The following is a 19,732-nucleotide window of genomic DNA, read 5'->3' on the forward strand; positions in this document are numbered from 1 at the left end:
CCCAGCATCGGGGGCCTCCGTGCTCCAGCTCCTGCCCGGGTTGGACATCCCGGGCTCCTACCTGGGCACCGCAGGGAGCAGGAGGCACTGAGGGAATGGGAAAAGGGACTGGGTGTGGAGCAGCTCATTCGCGAGCGTTACTCACTTGGCTTAACAACAGCTTTGCATTGCACAGGCTGTGCCTGTGACTGTCATAAAACATTAAGGAGCATAAAAACAAAGTACCCGATTGCAGGCAGCTCCTCTGCCTCACCTAATGCGCTTTGGGAACACCTTTAAAGGAGAGAAAACCCTTGGGGAGGTTATTCAAGAGATGCATGGCAGAGCCACAGCAGCAGCCTGCGTGCCACGTGGAGACAGGCAACCAGGTCCACAAGGAGCCTCTTCTGACCCCCACCAACAAGGTGCAAGCTGTCAGCTGCAGTACCTCTGCCCCCCTGCCTCCGAACTAAGGAAACAGAAACCAGTTTAAATCCAGGTTTAAGGCAATGAACCACTCCACAGCTCCAGAACGCCATCGGGCAGAACAGGGCTGAGTTTCACCCCAGTGACAAGGAAACAACAAACACTGACTGCTGTTAGCTGCACCTGAGTACATAAAGCCCATACTGAGCTGGTGTGCGGCTAAGAGGTAGGGAGGTCACTCCTCTGGAAGAAAGCACATTCCTTTTAAGAGGGTCCAAGTTCATTTGTACTTATATAGGCTGAAAAAAGGGAACATCTTCTTTCTGTAAAGCTGTCTCATCTTTTTTGTAGCGCAACAGGCAGGCAGACATCTTTTCCCTCCATTCTGCTTAGAGATCATCTTCACTACCAAGATGAAAGGCTGGAATCAATAACAAGCTACACAGGAGAAAGCAGTTTACTCACATAGCACGGAACAGCAGAAAAGTAAATTCACCCACGGATGTGCCTGATCAACTGCTGCAAATTCAGGCCAATATCCTTCCAGTTTAACTACACATCGCTGCAAAAGACAAGACAGATCAGCTACTGGGACAGCACTTTGAAAATGCAAAGTGCCATGTAAGTGTTATTATCACTCGCAGGCTGCTGGGGATGCCTCCTGCATCCACCATCTGGGAAAAGGAACTACTTTAAACAGTTTGGTTGAAAAAGTCCCCAAGTAGCCTCCCCATCATCCACAGATGATGCAGGGTAAGTGCAGCTCCTCTGCCCACCCACCTGAAGGACCAGGGCAGGGTGAGGGACCAAAGCTCTCACTGCCCCAGCAAGCAGGGATGCTCTGCCCCCCCTACACAGGGCTCTGTGCCAGGAGGACTCAGTCACAGCAGAGGCACACTCCCCTCACAAACCACAGAGAGCATCACACACCATTTCTCTCTCCTCGCTCTGATGTTTGGCTTAAACTGGATGATTTGTTCTGCATTAATATTTCAGGAGCACTATAAGCAAATGAGTGATTCCTTCCTGGGCTCTAAGAAACCAGCTCCTGTGCTCCACTACCACCTCCTGCTCGTGGAAGCCGCACGAGTATGGAGAGGAATGAGACATGGAAGAGCACAGACAGGTCCTTCATTCACTAGGGATGTCTTCCAGCACGCATATCCCATTCACAGCTCACATCAACCAGCGTGGCATCAGCACAGCTCCTTTCATCTCAAGGAGTTTTGCCAGTTCACATCCACAATCAATCTGGCTGAAATCATCAATTACCTCCAATTCTCTTATTTTTAGAGCTGCTCCCTGATCACCAAAGGCCACGGCAGAGCCGTACCATGCATTAGCATTTTCACACCGCATTATTACCATGGCTAAGGCTGAACAGCCCCTGACGCAAGAGCTGGCCTGTCCTATTTCCACAACTCTAACTCCACTTTGATTTACATCAAGTAAATAGAGGTCAGAAGCAAGCCTCCAGTCCCAAAAGATGCTTTTTTTTCTCAGACTGCACCTTCTGTACATTTTACAGAGTAAATTTTTAGGTCAAGGGACAGTATATAAAGCCATCCACTTAAACAGGGAAGCAGGAATGGAAAACAGGAATGGAAAACATGACCTATGAGTCAACTGAGCACAAAGCACTTTCCTCCAGGAACCTGCACCCTAATTACTGATGAGCAAGGTGCAGGTCTGGCATTACCGAGGTTTTCCTTTATCCTCCTCAGCCTTTTGTGGGGGCGAACAGTCAACATTTACTACTTATTTACTGCAGAAAGGCAACCACAAAGTGCTAAAGACGCATGTGCTGGTACCACTGAAGGGATTGAAGCCAGTGGCGCTCCAGGGGCTGGGCTCCAGCTAAGCCAGGCAGGAAGCCTCACGCCCTGTGTCGAGCAGCATGAAGCCACCCAACGTGACTGCAGTGCCCCGAGCACTCCCACGTGTGACCCAGCTGCTCGTGTGTGTATTCCTGAGCCCCACTTTCAGCAAGGGAAGCACTGGGGTTACAATGACCGCGCTGCCACTGCCACCAGGAAGCCTGGTGAGGTGCCTGAGCCTCCCCAGCTCACCAAAAGCAGTCAACTGTGCTACGTGGTGTGCTCTGAAACATCACACAGGAGCGAGGGAGAGGGCACCTTTCCACCAGCTGTGATTCTAATGCTCGTTCTTGCTTTCCTGTTAAACATCCAACACAGCATTAGTCCACCTGCAGGACAAAGCAGCTGAACTCCTCACTACAAGAAACAGCCGAGCCCCCTTCTCTCTCCCCATAAGCTCCTCCTGCAGATGCAGACCCCAGCCCCAGGACAGGCAGATCTGGGTACTCAAGGTCCCAGCAAGAGGACACTCTCCCCTGCACACATACTGTGGTGGCATCGGGGACCCCGCAGCACCAGCAGAGGAGGTGATGCTGCAGGGAGCAGTGCCATGGGGTGATGCCTGTGTTGATTCACTTGCTTTCACATCCACTGGTGCTTAATCTTTGTGGCTCCTTCCTTCTGACACAATGGGCTCCTCCGCACCACGACAGCAGCCTAAAGAGCCCATCAAGTAAATGACTCTGGATCTCATAAGCAGCCAGCACAGCTCACTCCCCTCCCACATCCCCAGCTATGGAGAGCTCATGTCCATTAGACAGGAGGGCTTTCCAGGCTCCAAACAGGAACAAGGCATTTCAAGCGGCCAGAGAGTAAATAAACACAACAAAAGCTTGATGAACTTAGCAAAGTGCAGCTCATGGAGCTGCCAGGGGCCTGAGCAGGGGCTGTCCCCTGGGGTGGGCCACTGTGGTCCCACGGGTCCCCTTGGCAGCAGGCAAAGGCCTCCCCCCCCCCTTTCCTACTCTTGTTTATTCTCCCAGTTTGAGAAGCTGCTGCTGGGCTTTGAAGTGATGCAGCCTGGTCTTTACCGAGCATTTTTTACTTACTTAAAGTGAAAATACAGTCAGAAGGTCAAATGAAATACAGCTTTTCCATAGCACCAGGCTTTGTGAACTCGGGAGCATAAATCTAACTGAAGATGATGGAGAGGGGGGAAGGAAACAATAAGATTAATACATGTTACTTCCAGAATTCTTCTCTCTTTTGACTGCTTTCCAAAGGTACAGCAGGGAGAGGGGGAGTTTCAAACCACCCAGAAATGTTAGGATTTGTGTTACGCTTACACAAACCTCTGGTTCAAGCTGCCTTGAACTCCAGATCAGCCTCTGCTCTGTGTTATCAGACAACATCTGAGCTTTGTTCCTTCCCTTCTGTTTTCCTTCTTGGAGGTTTATTTTTGAAAGAGGACTATGGATAACAGGGCCTCTTCCATTCAGGAAAAGCAAACAGAATCCTTCCCAGGGAGGGTGGGGGTGAAGGAACAAAGCCAGCCAGACTAAACTGCATGAAGGTGAGTTTGTTTGTCACCACTGGGTACCACAGCAGCACGGTGACTTTGCTCAAGGTCATGGCAAGGTGCTGCACACAGCCATGCTCGCTCCCCCAGAGCAGCCTGCGCTTACAGCAGCAGGACGAAAGCCACACGATTTGCCCCAGATTTGGGATGGAAAGCCAAATAAGGCCGAAATAACAAAGCAAATCAGGGCCACGTCGCAAAGCTCAACTCCTAAACTGCAGCCTCAGCACTATCAGGACTCTGTCTTCCTCCTCCTCCCCCCTGAGCTCCCCTGACAGCCACAACAGCTCAAAACAGCACCTTTCCTCGGTGCCAACTTATCGAAACTCAGCTAAACCTCCCACCTCAGCAGTGCAAAGCCCTGACAAACATCCTTCCTGGGCAAAAAGCAACCGAGTCACCCTGGAGAACCCATCAAGTCCTGAGCAGTTTCAGCACCAATACCCAAGTGCAAAAAACCCCACAGGTAACAAAGGATTTGATGGGATCTATAGGACTTCTGGGGAAATTGGGCTTTCTTATTCAGGACAGCTAAAAGCTGTGTGCTGCTGCTGCTAAGAACAAGGGTCCTGCGAGGGATTATGTACAAGACTCATCCTCTGGGTGCAGACACGCTCTTAAGCTCAAGAAATACCTGGGGATGACTCTAAACCAGAGCAAAAGCCTGGGAAATGCTGTCAGGGAGAGAACTGGGCCCTGCCAGAGCTGGGCTCTGTCCAGAGCAGCCAGGGATAGGAAATGAAATGGACGGGAGAGAGCCAACAGCTTCTTCATCCTGGTGGGGCCAGGAGACGAGCATGATAACTATTGAAGCTCCTGCTTATCAGGAAATGCTTGGCACATCACGTGAAGCCTGAAGGGGGTGTTAAAGAGAAGCACATTCAGTGTTATGGGCAAGTTAATGAGATGCTGTAACCATTATATACGTATCATATACAGAAAACTAGGTGAGGCCCCTATGGACCGCCATATACTGCATGAAACTTTATGGACACCGTAATGCATTATTTTTAATGATTCCCTTGCCTGCTGCAGGCCCTGGAAACCAAGAAGAGCTTGCCTGGCTTCCTGGTGGGGTTTTAGCAATGACACCTTGCTTCTTGCTGGATTTCTGGGTTACCGTAATGAGAAATAATTGGGTTACTTTCCAAGATCCCACAAAGCCCATATGCAACGAACACAAACTCAAGAGAAAGTTGATGTTGTGCTGCAGTGCTCGTCTCATCCTCTCCTCCCCAAGAGGCACTTCCCCTGCTTAACCATTTCCCCACAAATCTGCCCACAAACACACTTGTGCTGGTTCAAGCCTGCATTGTCATCACCCATCCCTAGGGAGAGCCAGGCCACAGAAATAACCAGCTGCAGCATCACAACGGCTGCCCCTGAAGGAGATGTATATAATGAAAATTGAAAGCTGCAGGATGAACTTCTTACATACTTGTCCTTTTGGTTTATTCATCAGAAATAATTACCCACGCTTGCATTCAGGGGAGCACACACTTTATGATGTACATCAAAATTTAATGGATTTTTAATAATACTGTAACTACAGCAGGAGCAGAAAAAAAGGACAGACATTAAACCATATGTGCTGTGTCGGTGGGTAAATGGTGTTGAGCAAACATCAACAACACGGAACCAGTTTAGCATCAGTGATGGGGAAAAAAGGAACTGTTAATTCCCATATTTGAAAACAGTGGTGCTCTCCAACCCTCAATGTTCAGCTTAACATCCCCCTCAGTGACAGAACTGAGTGCACCCGTGACACGAGCAAGCGTGTCTGAATCCAGGACCATGCAGGAGATACCCTTGGCCTCTGACAAGCACCCAAAGCCCCCAGCTCAGTTTCTCCCACCTTTGCAGTGGCAAGCAGCACTATGAACGTACACCCCACGATGGTGCCGTGGAATGTGCCTCAGTTTTGATTTCCCTGTGCCAATTAAAGTACTCCCAGTATTTTATAAAGCTATTGATGTTTATGCCTCAAGCATCAGCAGGAATTACTGCTCCAGCAGGAGGGCCTGACACTGAGCACTCTCCTCAGAAGCCACTCTGCAGCTAACGAGTCCATGCAAAGCATCACTGTGTCACCAATACTCGGACTGACATCTATTTATAGGCTAAGAAATGATATACGTGGTGTCCCCACCAACAGTGACACATCTTCATTGAGGCATGAGTCACCTATTCACAAGCATGCTTCCAAAAATAAATCCCATTTACCAGAATTAACTTCCACACACTCAGGGGAAAACGTCTCCTTAAAAACGAAACCGAACACAACCAAACAGGCACGTTAGAGAAGCAAACAGCTCTGAAGGCTTCGGCCTCCAGGTCCCCGCGCTCCACACGATCAACTCTGAGGCTGGAAGCGTTCAAGATGCAACAATGAAGATGGCCCCACGTTATCATCACAAACGCCTGCCAAGGTCACCAGCGTGCCCCCATCCAAATGGAAGTACCCAGAACATTCCTGGCGACTCCTGCTTTGCACAAATAGTAAGTCCACTGCAGTTTATTAGAGAGAAGAGACAGAGTGAGAGCCAAGTCATCCCAGAAAATGTTAGTGTTAAATAGAGGGTTCAAACCACAAAGCTGCTGATGGGGAATGGTAGAAACGTCAGCGTGGCTGAAAGACATTTGCCGGTGGGGAATGTCAAGTAGCGAGCTACTGTTAACAGATGCAGTACAAAATCATAAGGGTGCTTGGGTAATGGGCCCAACGTTACAGTTGTTGATACAAATTATATCCAGAAAGCAAAGAAATAAATGGCTAAATAAATAAATAATGCAAAAATGGAACAAGTTCAAACTTCTTTTATAGTAATAGTCTCCAGTTGAGCATAATCACCAAAGCTATAGTGATAAGATTGCCAAAACTAGACAAACATCTGTGAGATGAATTCATCTCCGAGGGGAAGCCAACAGCTTGTTATCATTAAAGAGGCAATGCTCTCTCTGCGTTTGAACTGCAGGCCGCCTTGTTACGGCGTTTGCTGAGGCAATTGCACCAGATGTTGGCAGCTATCTTCAGATGGATGACAAGCACCTGCTGTTGGGGAAATTAAATGCTCGTCGGCCTCCTATCCTTCAGGGGAGGGTGGGCCGGGAGGCGAAGAGGGGGGAGTGGTGACGGCTGACCCTCTGAAATAAACCTATTTATGCAAAGTGACAGTAAGTGCTGGTTTGCCAAGCAGGGAAACAGAGTGGAAATTCATTGGATCTCTTCCATTGCCCCCGGTGAAATCTGCTCCCACCCTCCCAGGCCTGACAATTAACATGGCACCGATCTGAACTCGCTGAACCGCTCATCAGAGTAATAGAGTGAACACAGGCACCTTCTCCGGAAAAGTCGGCGCTTGCTTTACCACGCACCCCTTCCTCCAACACCAGCCTTACAGTGAAGATACTCAGTGGAACCCTGCACATGCGTGCGCTGGCTGAGATTCAGCATCCACGTCCTGGAGCGGCGGTGCAAACATAACCTCAACGTCACAACCAGCCAGCGGTACGGGAATGCGCATCCCTGGCTCCTCTGGACCAACCTGTCTCATTGGAGCCTCAGCCAAGGTCATGATGGGCACTGCAACTCACTTTAAGTAAGAAAACACACAGCAGCTTTTTCCCTGATAGATCTGCCACTGAAAAGAAAAACTGCAAAAGGTGAACTCCTTTTATATGAGCAATCTTTACTTTACAATACATCCAACGCTCCTTCAAACCTCCACGGCTATGACATTACAGCAAAGAGGTATATCCTGTGATATATTCTGCTGGCAGGACCCACCAGAGCCCAGATCACTATTTCAACAACGTTTAGCCCTGGACAGTAAGTTGAAAGCACCACTGTTAATTCCTACTGACCCCCAACCCCTTCTGAGCGTCCCTGACAGAGACAACATTTGATGGATCTAAACCGGCCACATACATTTTAGGTATCCTTCAGATTAGGAGGCCGTTAATCCCCATTCTGCTTAGATTATCTTAATTGGCTCTTCATTTGAGCTACTTTGCCCTTGTCCCCATTTCTGAAGTTATCTATACAAATACATATACTGCACCACATGCCTCTTTCTATATAAATACATACCCTACACCACAACTCCCCCTCCCTGGGCTGGCACATCACCCAGCACCGGATGGTTACTGACAGGACTGATGCTGACCACGCTGCCATGCTTGGCTGCTGCTCCACTGCACCAAAACACACACATTTGTCACCAGAAACTGGTTTTCTAGGGAAAAAAACATTCCCAGGCACATCTCTTCCCCAGAAAAAGACACACTAAGCTCTCCTAAGAGAGATACACGTGTGGAAGAGGGATGGCAATGAACTGCATATTCTAGCTCTGCAGAAGTAGCATGAGTTTAATTAAGCTGGTTGTGCCTCACTGTTGTATGTGTGAGCAAAGCTGGGTTACTGCACCTCTAGCACTGCCTGAAAACTCTCTTGTGGAGCTTTAGCACCCTCATGGAAAACCATAGGGATAAATAAAAGACCAAGCACACAACCAAAACAAGAACCACCAGGTCCCACCCTGCACTGCACCAGCTCAATGAGGTAACCCAGTACCACTCATTTTCACATGGAAAAGATGTTACACCTCCTTCCAGCAGCCTGTGCCCTTTTTCCACATTTGGAACAACTGATCTGAAGTTCCTCATGGATACGTTTAAAATCCCTCTTCTTAAGGGCCCAGAATCAGAGCTGCCTTTACAAAACCCTCCCGTTTCACAGCCTGTCACTCAATGCTGGTGTGTTCATTATGGAGCACAATGACAAGGATCAAACGCACTCTCCAACTGATTAAGCTTTAAGGAGCTCACTTTACCTGGTGAGCCTACCCCAAATCTGTGAGCAGCCCAGTGCAAGCTTCAATTGTTCCCCACACAGTTTTAAATAACCACTGCTATTTTTTCCTTGGAGAACCAATGTTAAAACCTGAGTTTTCCCAAGACCAAGCGTTGGCACCCTCAGCTGGAGCTACCCAAAGAACACAAGCTCTGGACACAGGTTAGCATCTGATGGATGTCAGGAGCAGCACCTGCACTTGTAAAGAACCTCCTGGAGAGTCCAGGAGCCTGCACCTCAAGTGTCAAAGCGGAATCTGATGCAATTTTGCAGCATATATTGGAAATATGGAGTCTTAGGATGGTTTGGGTTGGAAGGAGCCTGAAAGCTCATCTGTTTGTCTTAAAATCAGTGCATTTTAAGCAAAGGATGCAGGCCCTGCTGTTAGGGCTCCTTGGAGCTGGGCTGCTTTTAAGCAGCCTGGGCTAGGGGAATGTGTCCCTGCCTGTGGCAGTGGGGTGGAAGTGTATGAGCTTTGGGATCCTTTCCAACTCAAACAAGGCTGTTATTCTGTGACCTGAACCAGCCCAGGTGCTGCCACCACAGCCATGGACACAACTGGGATGCCTGTGCCCGTCTGCATTGAGTCCATGCTGACAAAGTGTGTCCGAAATGTTGGCCTATCTGCACTTCCCATGCCCTGCACAGCTCCCCACGTAGGAAAGGCAAGGAAACGTAAGGCAAGACAAAGCAGCTTGCCCAAAGTCAGACAGCAAGTGGGTGGCACGTCGGAGACAGAAGGCAGATGCTCGGGGGCTCACCTCACACGGGTTACAGCGCTGCAGCACAGAACCTTCCTCCCATTTCATTTAACCAGAGTAGAAAGGGAACTAAAACCGCTTCAAACCTGTGCCGAGCCCTGATAGAGCCCCTGTGCCCACAACCCCTGCCCAGCATTTCCTCTTCTGTGAGGTGCAGGTAAAAAACAACGTCCCATTTGTAACAAAACCACTTCCAAAGCGTGCCTCTTATTGCAGACCCCCTAAAAAGGGACTGGAGCACTGGAGCGCGCTGACGGAACGCAAACACCCACTTCCCTCTGAGCAACCAGCCAGCTTCTCAGTCTGCTTAAAAACTGCAGAGGCAACCGGGTGTGGGAGGGAGGAGGAGCAATCAAAGTGCTTTAGGCCAGGAGGGACCCCTGTGTCCCAGATGCCTCTGTCACAATGCAAAGCAAAGGCTTAAAGGAATACTCATTATCCTTTGCAATATCATGGACATAACATTCTAACAAGGCAATCTGGACATAGTGGCACTTTAAAGCGCAAGCAAAGGGCAGAGCAGGAGCGTGAGCAAGGCTGGACCCTGTTCTATGTCACTGTAATGGAACAGCACCCCCAACCTCTGGTTTTTAATCACCCCAAACTCATCAGATGCTGCAAACGACGATGTGTTTGCCTATTGCTCGCTGTTTAGAGGAGGCACAGCGATTCAGATGGAGCAGCTTCTCCCAAGGTACATAAGGCAGGTAGAAAAAAGAATATAATGAGCAATAAGCTACTTCACACCAGGTCTTGAGCCTGGAGTCACTCTGCAAGGGAATGCTGAGGTTGGCAGCAGTTAAAACAAGGCCAACACATTCTTTCTTTTACTGCATATCACAAATGTGTTGGGAACTCTGGCTATTGCAGACTGGAACATAACTTAAGAGTCCAGATCAGTCCCTTCATTTCATAAGATGTCACCAATTCATCAATACTGGACCTGGAAATACAGTGCTGGAAAACGTGAAAGGCTAACAACTTGTCAGACAAAAACCCAACTCTCCTGCAAAGCAAATACGTTAAGAATAGACCATCCGTGTATCCTATTGACCATTAAATCTACATATCAATGTCCACCAGACCTAACAATACAATTCAAACTGGATGCCAAGGCTAAATTAACTGAGCTTTCACTTTCAGACAAGCAGAATTCCTGACTCTGGCCTTCGCCCCAGCTCACAGAGACTTCCAAATCCCCCCCAAATGAACCCATGGCGAGAAAACCACCTTTTCTCATGCTAACAACTCTATTGTAATAACATCTTCAGAGGCCACGCTCAAGGTCTCGGGGAAAAGTAAACCACTGGAGTGGTTAATGCTGGGAGGGCGCGTTAACTCCTTCACAGCCAGGCAGCTCTGCCAAACAAGGAGTTCTCTCTCCCATGTTTGCACAGCTGCCAGAGGAAAGCACATAGGAAGCACGTTATGTAAAACCACCCCATCGGGCTCAACCCCTCGGTGCGGATCACACCTTCCCCTTCCCAGCACGCAGAGAAAGCAGAGGGACCCGATTACTTCAGTGGTTAAACTGGTCCCTATTTGCACTGCTGTCTGTGTTACAGTGCGTTGGGATGGACAAGCAAAGGAGAAACTCATTCTTACACTTTGTGTCCACAAGCTCCTCACTGATTCCAGCTTTAGCTTCCTGAGCTGAGCCTGGAGCAAAGTGACTCTCCTCTCACTTGCTCAACTGCCACTAAACAGCAAGTCCCAGCTATAGAAGGGAGAGGTGAGAAAACAACAAGCCTTCAGCAGCTCAACAGTTTCACAGCAAACCCCCCCATCATCAGAAGCAAGATGCTGTTATGCCACTGGCCTGCTTTGCGTCTCACGGGAAATAACAAGTGTCTGCACAAAACCCTTCAGATCCAGAGACGTAATTGTGAAATCCTGTCTTGTTTCAAAATTCCCAAACCTTAAAAGCCATTCTTGAGGAAGCAACATACTCCAAGCAGAGTTGAAACACGCCTGCAAGTTGTCTGGGGGCCTCGTGGCAAGCCAGAACACAAAACAGGATTCATGCACAGCGCTTGGTTCCAATTCCATCTGACAATCCCAAGTAAAAAGCAGATGCCACAGCCCCATTCCCCAAAAACCGCTTTAGGATTGCTGTGAAGGAACGAAAGTGGAGCAAATGCTCCTGCTTGAGATGATTCGGGGGAGGAAAGCAGCTGGAAGCACCAGCAGCAGCACTGCTCTTGCAGCACTTAGAAATAACAGTATGGAAAACTACTGTTTACCCACAGAACTATTTCCACATCTCATCTACAAATCACCATTCTTGTTCAAGGGTATCAATCTGAACGGGTTCTCTCCCACACAACAAAGCAGCAGTTTTGCTACACCACCACTCATACACGGGCTGATCTAACAGCTCAAGACAACTGAAACGTACCTTCAACACAGCCCTGCTCCCATCATGCTGGAAGCAGCGGCTGCAAGGACACAGTGGCCTTTTCATTCAGAGGGCTGTTCCCACCAAGGCTCATTACAGCATTCCAGCACGAAGAGTTTTACTTGGAATTGGTTTGTGGTAACTGGGTCCAAACATTGTACCTGGAGCCCAACCACATGGACACATCCATTAACAGCCACAGGCGACCGTTTGGGTCCATGAGCTCATCCCGTGGTCCCACCAAGCCACCCTCATCCCAGCCTTCACCTCTCTGATGAGGACAAAGGGGGTGCTGGCAGCTGGGGCACCGAAAGGGTTAAAATCCCATGTCAAACAGCAAGTCCTGGCTCCAGACCAGAAGGGACATGGGAACCAGGGCAGCTGAGTTATAAAGGCCTTATTGTAGCAGCCCACTGGATTGGAAATGACTTGTAGGCCTAATGAAACAAAACTTTGGCAGTAAAACAGAATGAAAGGAATGAGACAATAAAAGAGAGGAACAAAGGGAGCAGAGTTGTTTCAGCTTAGGAAAATAAGCTCACTTTGTTGTTGGGAAAAGCCAAAGCCGATTAGGATAAACCAATGACTAGGCATAAGTCTTCCAAACTAATTACACAGTTCGCCATGTGAAGTATAATTGCAAGTCGCAAACTAAGGACTGCACAACTTTCACAGGAGCTCTCTGAAGGGAGCATTACCCAGTAAAAACGGACCCTAAGAACCCCCTCAGCATCAGCCCCGTCCAGCTGAAAAGGTGCAGAACACTCACGTCCTCAGAAGTGCAGCTCCTTAGTGGCTGGGGGCTTTCTTCTGCTGGGCACAGCCAGGGTGAGGCTTTCAGAGGCTCTTGCTTCTTTTTCCCCTTTTATTTCAATGATACCAGAAGCCTGAAATACTCCAACTCGTCCTGATCTCCTCCAGCACCGTTTTGCTTACACCTCCAGAAAGCCACAGACCTGCTGATGGCTCCAGGCAGCACCTGCGGCATCTCCAGAGGAGAGGGAAGCGCAGCCCCACTGAGCTTCCCTTTGGATCGCCTCACTTCCAGCACTTCCTCATTTACAACCTGCTCTTAACAGCCAGCTTTTCACCCAGCACAAGGGCAGTGCTGCACACGGGTCATGTCGCCGATGAATTATTTTGTTGGCCAGAATGTTAGAAACATCTCTGACTGAAATAACAGAGCATCACAGACACAACTGCCTTAGACCACCAGGATCGGGTACCAGGACAGTCAAGGCCAGACTGGACAGGACCTGGAGCAAGCTGCTCTAGTGGAAGGTGTCCCTGCCCGTGGCAAGGGTTGGAACTGGATGAGCTTTAAGGTCCCTTTAGCCACAAACCATTCCATGATTCTATGATTCCCCAGTTTTCCTCCACAGCTTATGGCAGCCAGGGATGCCCACCTTCCCGAAATCAAAGCTGGGACTCCTGCACACCCTGGCCTTTATAGGAAGAAATAACAAACACTATCAGGAATTTCACAATCAAAGTCTCAGGAGTTTTCATTACCACGCGTTTTGGTGCTCTCACAGGAGGCGTTTTAAGTGGTGCAGTCAGAGAAGAGGGTTCATTAAAGCACTTTTTATTGGAGGAAAAAAAGATCCTGGCATTTACTTCCCAAAAAGCTGCAGTTTCCAATTCAACACTTCACGGCCTCCGCTGGCAGCTCCAGTTAAAGGAGCGAGCCCCAAAGCTGGGAGCTGTTCTAAACACGCTGGGTATGCTGAGAGCTACATCCAGTTACCAAAACAACCTCCCCTGGCTGCAAAGCTCTTCTCTGCAGCAAGTACAAACAGGATTTCAAGAATCGCAGCAGTAGGTAAGCGATTCTTTCCACACCAATAAATAAGCTCAGCCTTTCAAAGAGCAAGTCACCTGAGATGCTCTTATCAAACATGGGCGGCTCCCCTGCACCTTAGCTAATGCAATTTGCTTTATTTTAAGGAGGTGCTAAGCAAATGCAAACCTTACTAATCCATCACCATACTGTCTGCATTGCAATGGCTGGACTGGAGAGCGAAGCTTGCTCCCTAAGCAGTGCATGGATGGGTCACCAGTACCTGCCACAAAGGGCTTGCAATGCGAGCAAGGGAGTCAAGGAAAGGTGGGGAAGCAAATGAAGAAGGAAGCAGCTCCCAGAGGGTCCCACAGGGCCAGTTCTGGGGCATTATAGCTGAATGTAACATCACACCCACTGCAGCACATTAATGAGTCTTCTAATTCAGCTGGACCACAGGTTCCTCGGGTCATTAAACAGCTCTGCATCTCCTCACCACCAGAGCCTTGGGGAGAGGCACCTGAAACGCTCCACAACCCAAACTGTCTCAGTTCATGAGCAGCAAAGCACAGCAGAGAGATCACGAATGCAAGGCTGAGACACAGTGACAGGGCCAAGAAGCTTCTCCTCAAAACATCACCGACCTCACCAAACTCATCTCCTCCTCACAAGCTAGAACAGGGAAGCATCAAACAGGGATCCACCTGGAAAATGTCGCCTGGTATGACAGGGACCAAGCCCGGTGAGCCCGAGTCCTACAGGAGCTGGCCTCTAAGGACTGGACCACGCAGCCTCAGCAGCACAGACTGCCAGAGGAACAGGCTCCAGCCTCCATCACACCTTGGGCAATTATCTTCAGCACCTTAATTTAAGCCTTCAAATTAAGACACTTGAGAAATCCACTTGGTTTTCCAGAAGCACTGCCTTTGGAAAGGAAAACCCCTTTTAAGCCACCTCAAGAAAGGCAGGACTCAAGTGTCCCGAATCACTAGTCACTCCTGAAAAACACAGCCTCGTTGTCTGCAATCTCAGGGACTGTAAAACTGCAAGCATGAAACTACCAGATGGTAAAATTAAAAAAGACTATATTAAGGCAGCATCCAGACAATATGCAAAGCACTTCTATTGAAACTATTATTAACTTCAAAAATACAGGTTAGAAGAGTTCTGCAATTAGAAGTAACTACAGAAGAAACATCCAAAAGCTCGTGTAATCCTTTAATAAAAGGCTCAGCAGGCTGTAAACATCCTGCCAGAATCGAAGATTATTATTGCAAATAACATGAAAGGTTTCAAAACAACCATCAATCCAGCACAGGGATCATTTATAAACTCACCCCCTCAGCCCCCAGCAAAGCACTGCACGACCAAGGCTTTGGGGGCAGATAAGAGAAACATAAATGAACTACAAGGAATGGGAGCTGCTTTGTTCTGGGATATCCTGTTGTGTCTTCATGCAATCACGCACCCAAACCATCAGCTGGTGTACCTGAGAGACAGGAACTGAGCTGCATGGAGCCTGCAGGCAGTGGGGCTGACAGGAGTCTCCATGGAAGGTGACACCATGAACTGCTCTTGGAGCAGATGGCTCTGCAAGCCCTTCACCTTGTTGGACTCCTGACCAAGCATCCCAAAGCCTTGGGGTCCAGGAAGCTCCATGGAAGGTGATGGCACTAAGCCCCAGCCACAGCCTGGGGTCTGAGCTGTTCCATCACAGAAAGGACTATTCTGGCAAGGGTCAGGATTCCTGCTGTGCATACACTTTCTTTTAAATGATGTCAGGATTCTACATAAATTTCCACAGCATCTTGCATGAGGATGTTTAAATAAGAAATGGGATGGATATTCCAGAGGCTCCCACATTACTCTGCCTATTCACTGGCTCCTCCAGGCATTTTCACCACCTAATGAGCTCCCTCCAACAGGTCTATCTGCTCCTTTTGCCACTGCGGTCAGGGCTGAACAGAAGGCTGATTTACACACACACAGATTCACCTCCCAGTGGCTCTCTTTAATGACACAAGCACTGGCAGTGCTGTACACACGCACCGAACAGAACAGGGATTCCAGAGGCTACAACAAATTACCCTGCGAGGCGAGGCACCAAGCGTGGCCGCCCCCGAGCACAGAACTCCCTGCGCTTTTGTTTTCAAGCCACGCTTCAATAAGACAGGAGGAAGAAAGCAAAGGAGAGGAATCCAAACCGCGCCGCGTGCTCCGGGGCAGGACCTTACCTTGCCAAACTGCTCGAAGTATTGCTTTACGTCCTCCACTACCGTGTTAGCCGATAAGCCACCCACAAATATTTTCTTTGTTCTTGTGACCATCTGGAAGAGATTACAAGACAAGCACATGGTTTAACCAGGTTATTTCAAATGGCACGCGCAGAACAGCAACAGCCATCCCTAACCCACTTAATGGGAATATGCCTTTGCAGAGCAGCTCGGGTTCTATTTGATTAGATACTTTCCCCCCCACCTCTGTCTTGCTTGGGTTTTATCCGAGGCATGGCTGAGCACAGCCTCTCAATAACAACTGCAGCCCCTGGATATTTTGTTTTAATAAGTGGATTTTATTGTGCTTCTCAATGCCAAGAGAAGTGAAGGAGCCCAAGTGCGGTACCCTCATAGCTGCTGTCTCAAAGACAACAAGCCATTCCCCCTCCTAAAGGCAGAGTGCGTGCTCCTTGGAAGGCAAAAGGTGATTACATCGAATTGCAGAGTTGTGCTATTCAGTTTCCGTGGGTCAGTTTGAAATGAACTTGCACAGTTACTTTAGAACCAACCACATTAAGGAAGAATGGTGAGAGCTGCTGATCCAGGGCTCCTCCAGCTGCCGCAAACCACCCTCCCACCCAAAATGTTTATGGTACCGCTGTCCATTAGGGCTGGATCAGGCCCGTCAGAAACTCCTTTGTGCTCCCCAAGACCCCAGCTGAGCACCCAGCTCCTCCTGCTGACCCACGCACACCTGAGGTTGGTCCATACAAAGTGCAGGGATGACGCTGGACTCCCTACAGAGAACATTCTGTCACAAAACCCATCACCCACAGCCCAAAGCCCTTTGAGATGGGCAGGATTCAGATCCCTAACGGTGCCAGTGGAAGCTGGTGCCTTTGGTGGGCTGATCCCAAACCGTTTGACCCTTGTGGGACACCTTAAATCAAGGCAGATCCAGGACAACATTGTCACCATGCTCTGACAGGGTTGGCATCATCCCCATACACTTGGACAGAGGGGAAATGCCCCGGCTTAGAGCAGGCAGTGACCTTAGCTCACTAGCAGCCTACCCCACCACACAGAGATGTTCTGAAGCCAACGCTCACATCACTAACAAATTCATGCAGTAAAGCACCTCAGTTTGGTTTCTGTATGACAGGAGCCAACTTACAAAGACCAGAGGCAAAAAATGCCCCCTAAACTCCAGCACCAGGACTTGCCTGGTTACACCACAGCCAGCGGATGCTGAAGCAATGCAAAGGGAACACCCCAGGGCAGTTGACTGGACACACATCAGACCCACTGTGAGCAGTGGGGCTCCCCAAACTGCCCCCCCCGGCCCTGTGACACAGGGTGCTGTGTAGCACAGGCACAGAACTGAGCCATCCCCCCAAAACCTAGCAGGAGCCCCGAACACTCTCAGTGCAGAACACATTAAACATCACATCCCTGCTGTCTCTGCTGCTCAGATGAAGCAGGGTGGATATTTCCCCTCCATCAGCCCCTACCGTGCTTCACAGAGCTTCACTTGAGGTTTTTTTCCTAAGTTAGGAAGAAAAGACAGAAAAAACCCAGTGTAAAAATTCAATTATTTTCCCTGGCCGCAATCTGGGCTCCCAAATTGAAGCCCAAGCATATATTTTTCTGTAGAAAATTGTCATTTACAAATAAAGAATTGGCTAAAGCCGACTTGTAACTAAAGGATTTTGCAGGGCTGTCAAGAGCCCTCTGCCTGCCAGCATCTGATTTAAGATCAGGCCAAGCTTCTGTTGTCATACAAAAGGGGGAGGAAAGCAATTATTCTAAAGCAATATTTGAAATTATCATCATTTTTATATTTGACCAAGAAAGAAAGAAAAGCGCTCCTTCTTTTAGAGGCAAGATTGAAGGTTAAGGAAGAAAGGAAAAAAAACCCTACTTTGTTTCAATAGCTTCAGTCAAAGGAAATATTGGCAATGACAAGCAAATTCACAATATTTTAATGCCTTGAGATGTGTTGCGGGCTGGGAAATGGGTTCAGAAATCAGCTCTTTGGTACAAAAGTGAAGCACAAAATTAAGCCTGCTTTTACAATCTGCCTGCTCCTGAAGAGACAGCTCGATTGCCTTGGTACATATCTTCCCCTCAGCAAAGGAAGACAAGGACCATGTAGCCTGGGCAATTCTCCCATCCCAACATGCCTCAACAGGAGGATTCATCGCCTTCCCTTCACCCACAGCACAAGGTACCAACGCGCCCCAGACCCACCATGGGCTCAGCCCCATCTGACTCAACCACGGAGTCCTCTTCTCACCCCCAACCCCAACCATCACCCCAGGAGACGTGGCCAAGACACACGCATGGGGATGAAAACCAGCTTTTTCCCCCATGGATCTGGATCCCACCACGGTGCCGCCCACAGCCAGCGGTGAGACCAGCACCGTGCTCAGCTCGGATAGAGCCCAGGGCAGCCCCAGCCGAGCAGAGGAGCTGCTGTTTGTGCTGGAAGCCCCCGGCGCTGTCTCCAACCCCAGCGCCAGGTAACTGCTGCACACTGCTGACTTGTCCGTGCTGGTACAGCCTCACCGCTCCGCACTTATTAGATGACTGCGGCAGGACTGGGACCAACTGGAAACAACGCCTCCAAGTCCTGCTCTAACCTGCGAATCCTCCTTCGCCAGCCCAACAGAGGAGTCAGGAGGCAGAGCTTCGCTGGGCTGAACACTGCAGAGCTCTCCAGAGCCCCGCACCAGACCCACAGCCCGGAGCCTCGCAGCACAGACAGTCCAATACCAAAGGTTTGCAAACACGTTGGCCAAACATGAGAGAGCGTTCAAGAAACAGTACAAATACCCAGAAGTACTCCCCATCTCCGGGATTTCACTGCACCTTCAGTGGGGTCAGTCCCTGAATCACCAGGAACAGGTTTTAAAGCAGCTCTGCTCTGGAGCCAGGCTGAGAGAGCTGGGCTGGGTCAGCCTAGAGAAGAGAAGGCTCCTGAAGGGGAGACCTTAGGGCAGCTCCTAAAGGGGCTCCAGGAAACCTGGAGAGGGGCTTTGGATAAGAGATGAAGGGACAGACCAAGGGGAATGGCTTTAACCTGCCAGAGGGGAGAGTTAGATTAGGAAGAAATAACCATTAAAGATGACAAATGATCAAGGCACAAGGAACTGAGCCAAGCGAGGAGTTTCTCTTCTAAAAACTGAAGGTTTTTTAAAACCAAAGTTTCTCATCTGGCTCAGAAAATAAATCAGCATATCTATAACAAAAAAACTGTAAGTACAGAAAAACATTTATATATATACCTAAGGAAAACACACATTCCAATTATTTCATTATAACCTATGGGTCCCAGCCTGCAGTCCCCCACTGAAAGCCACTGAGGAGCCTCATCCTTCCCTGTGAGTTAATTTAGAATCTGCTTTCTGGAGGTCATTGGCAGTGGGGGGGGGGGGCTCCCACAAACAGCAAAAGGATTCAGTCACCCGCAGTGATCTGGGGTTCAAGCCCTTCAGAGAGCGGCTCCATCTGCTCCTTGCCTGGGGTGGAACAGCAGCGCCCGGGCAATGGGAAGTGATTTGTGTGAATCAATCACAAGCCCATGTTTTATGAATGACTCCGAGAGGCCTGGGTCACACCGAAACCGCACCACTTCCAGCTTCACGTCTTTGTTTGGGATTTGCAGTAGAATTCATCTATCACTCACTATCACAGGGCTCTGCAAAAGCAGATCTTAGATGGGTTTGAAGCTTTTGTATACTGAAGGCGTCTCCGTCTCGCTGCAGAAGGAACCGACAGGGGACAGTGAGATCTAAGGCTGGTTACAGAGCCCGTTAATTGTAAGTACCTGCAGAATTGCTTTGTTTGTGTGCTGTGCTGGGGTTGCAGTTAATCAAAACACGTGTGACTACTGCTGTGAAGAGCCAGCCGAGGTGACAAGCT

General features: G+C 49.1%; 1 protein-coding gene across 30 annotated transcripts in view; it reads right to left on the reverse strand.

Annotated features, from left to right (window-relative positions):
- The window catches only part of MSI2 (musashi RNA binding protein 2), a 212,775-nt gene that overhangs the window by 121,126 nt on the left and 71,917 nt on the right, over positions 1–19,732 (reverse strand). For all 30 annotated transcript variants that reach the window (XR_008973069.1, XR_008973067.1, XR_008973068.1 and 27 more), the window contains one exon: positions 15,827–15,919. Coding sequence is in view for 23 of the 30 variants with exons in the window: in XM_057416706.1 (XP_057272689.1) it covers positions 15,827–15,919 (93 nt within the window). In the remaining 7 variants the exon portion in view is untranslated. The remainder of the gene's footprint in view (positions 1–15,826; positions 15,920–19,732) is intronic.

Source organism: Pezoporus wallicus, unplaced genomic scaffold, assembly GCF_028554395.1.
Source record: "Pezoporus wallicus isolate ANWC-B61680 ecotype Strahan unplaced genomic scaffold, APGP_CSIRO_Pwel_v1 contig_13961, whole genome shotgun sequence".
Lineage (NCBI taxonomy): Eukaryota > Metazoa > Chordata > Aves > Psittaciformes > Psittacidae > Pezoporus > Pezoporus wallicus.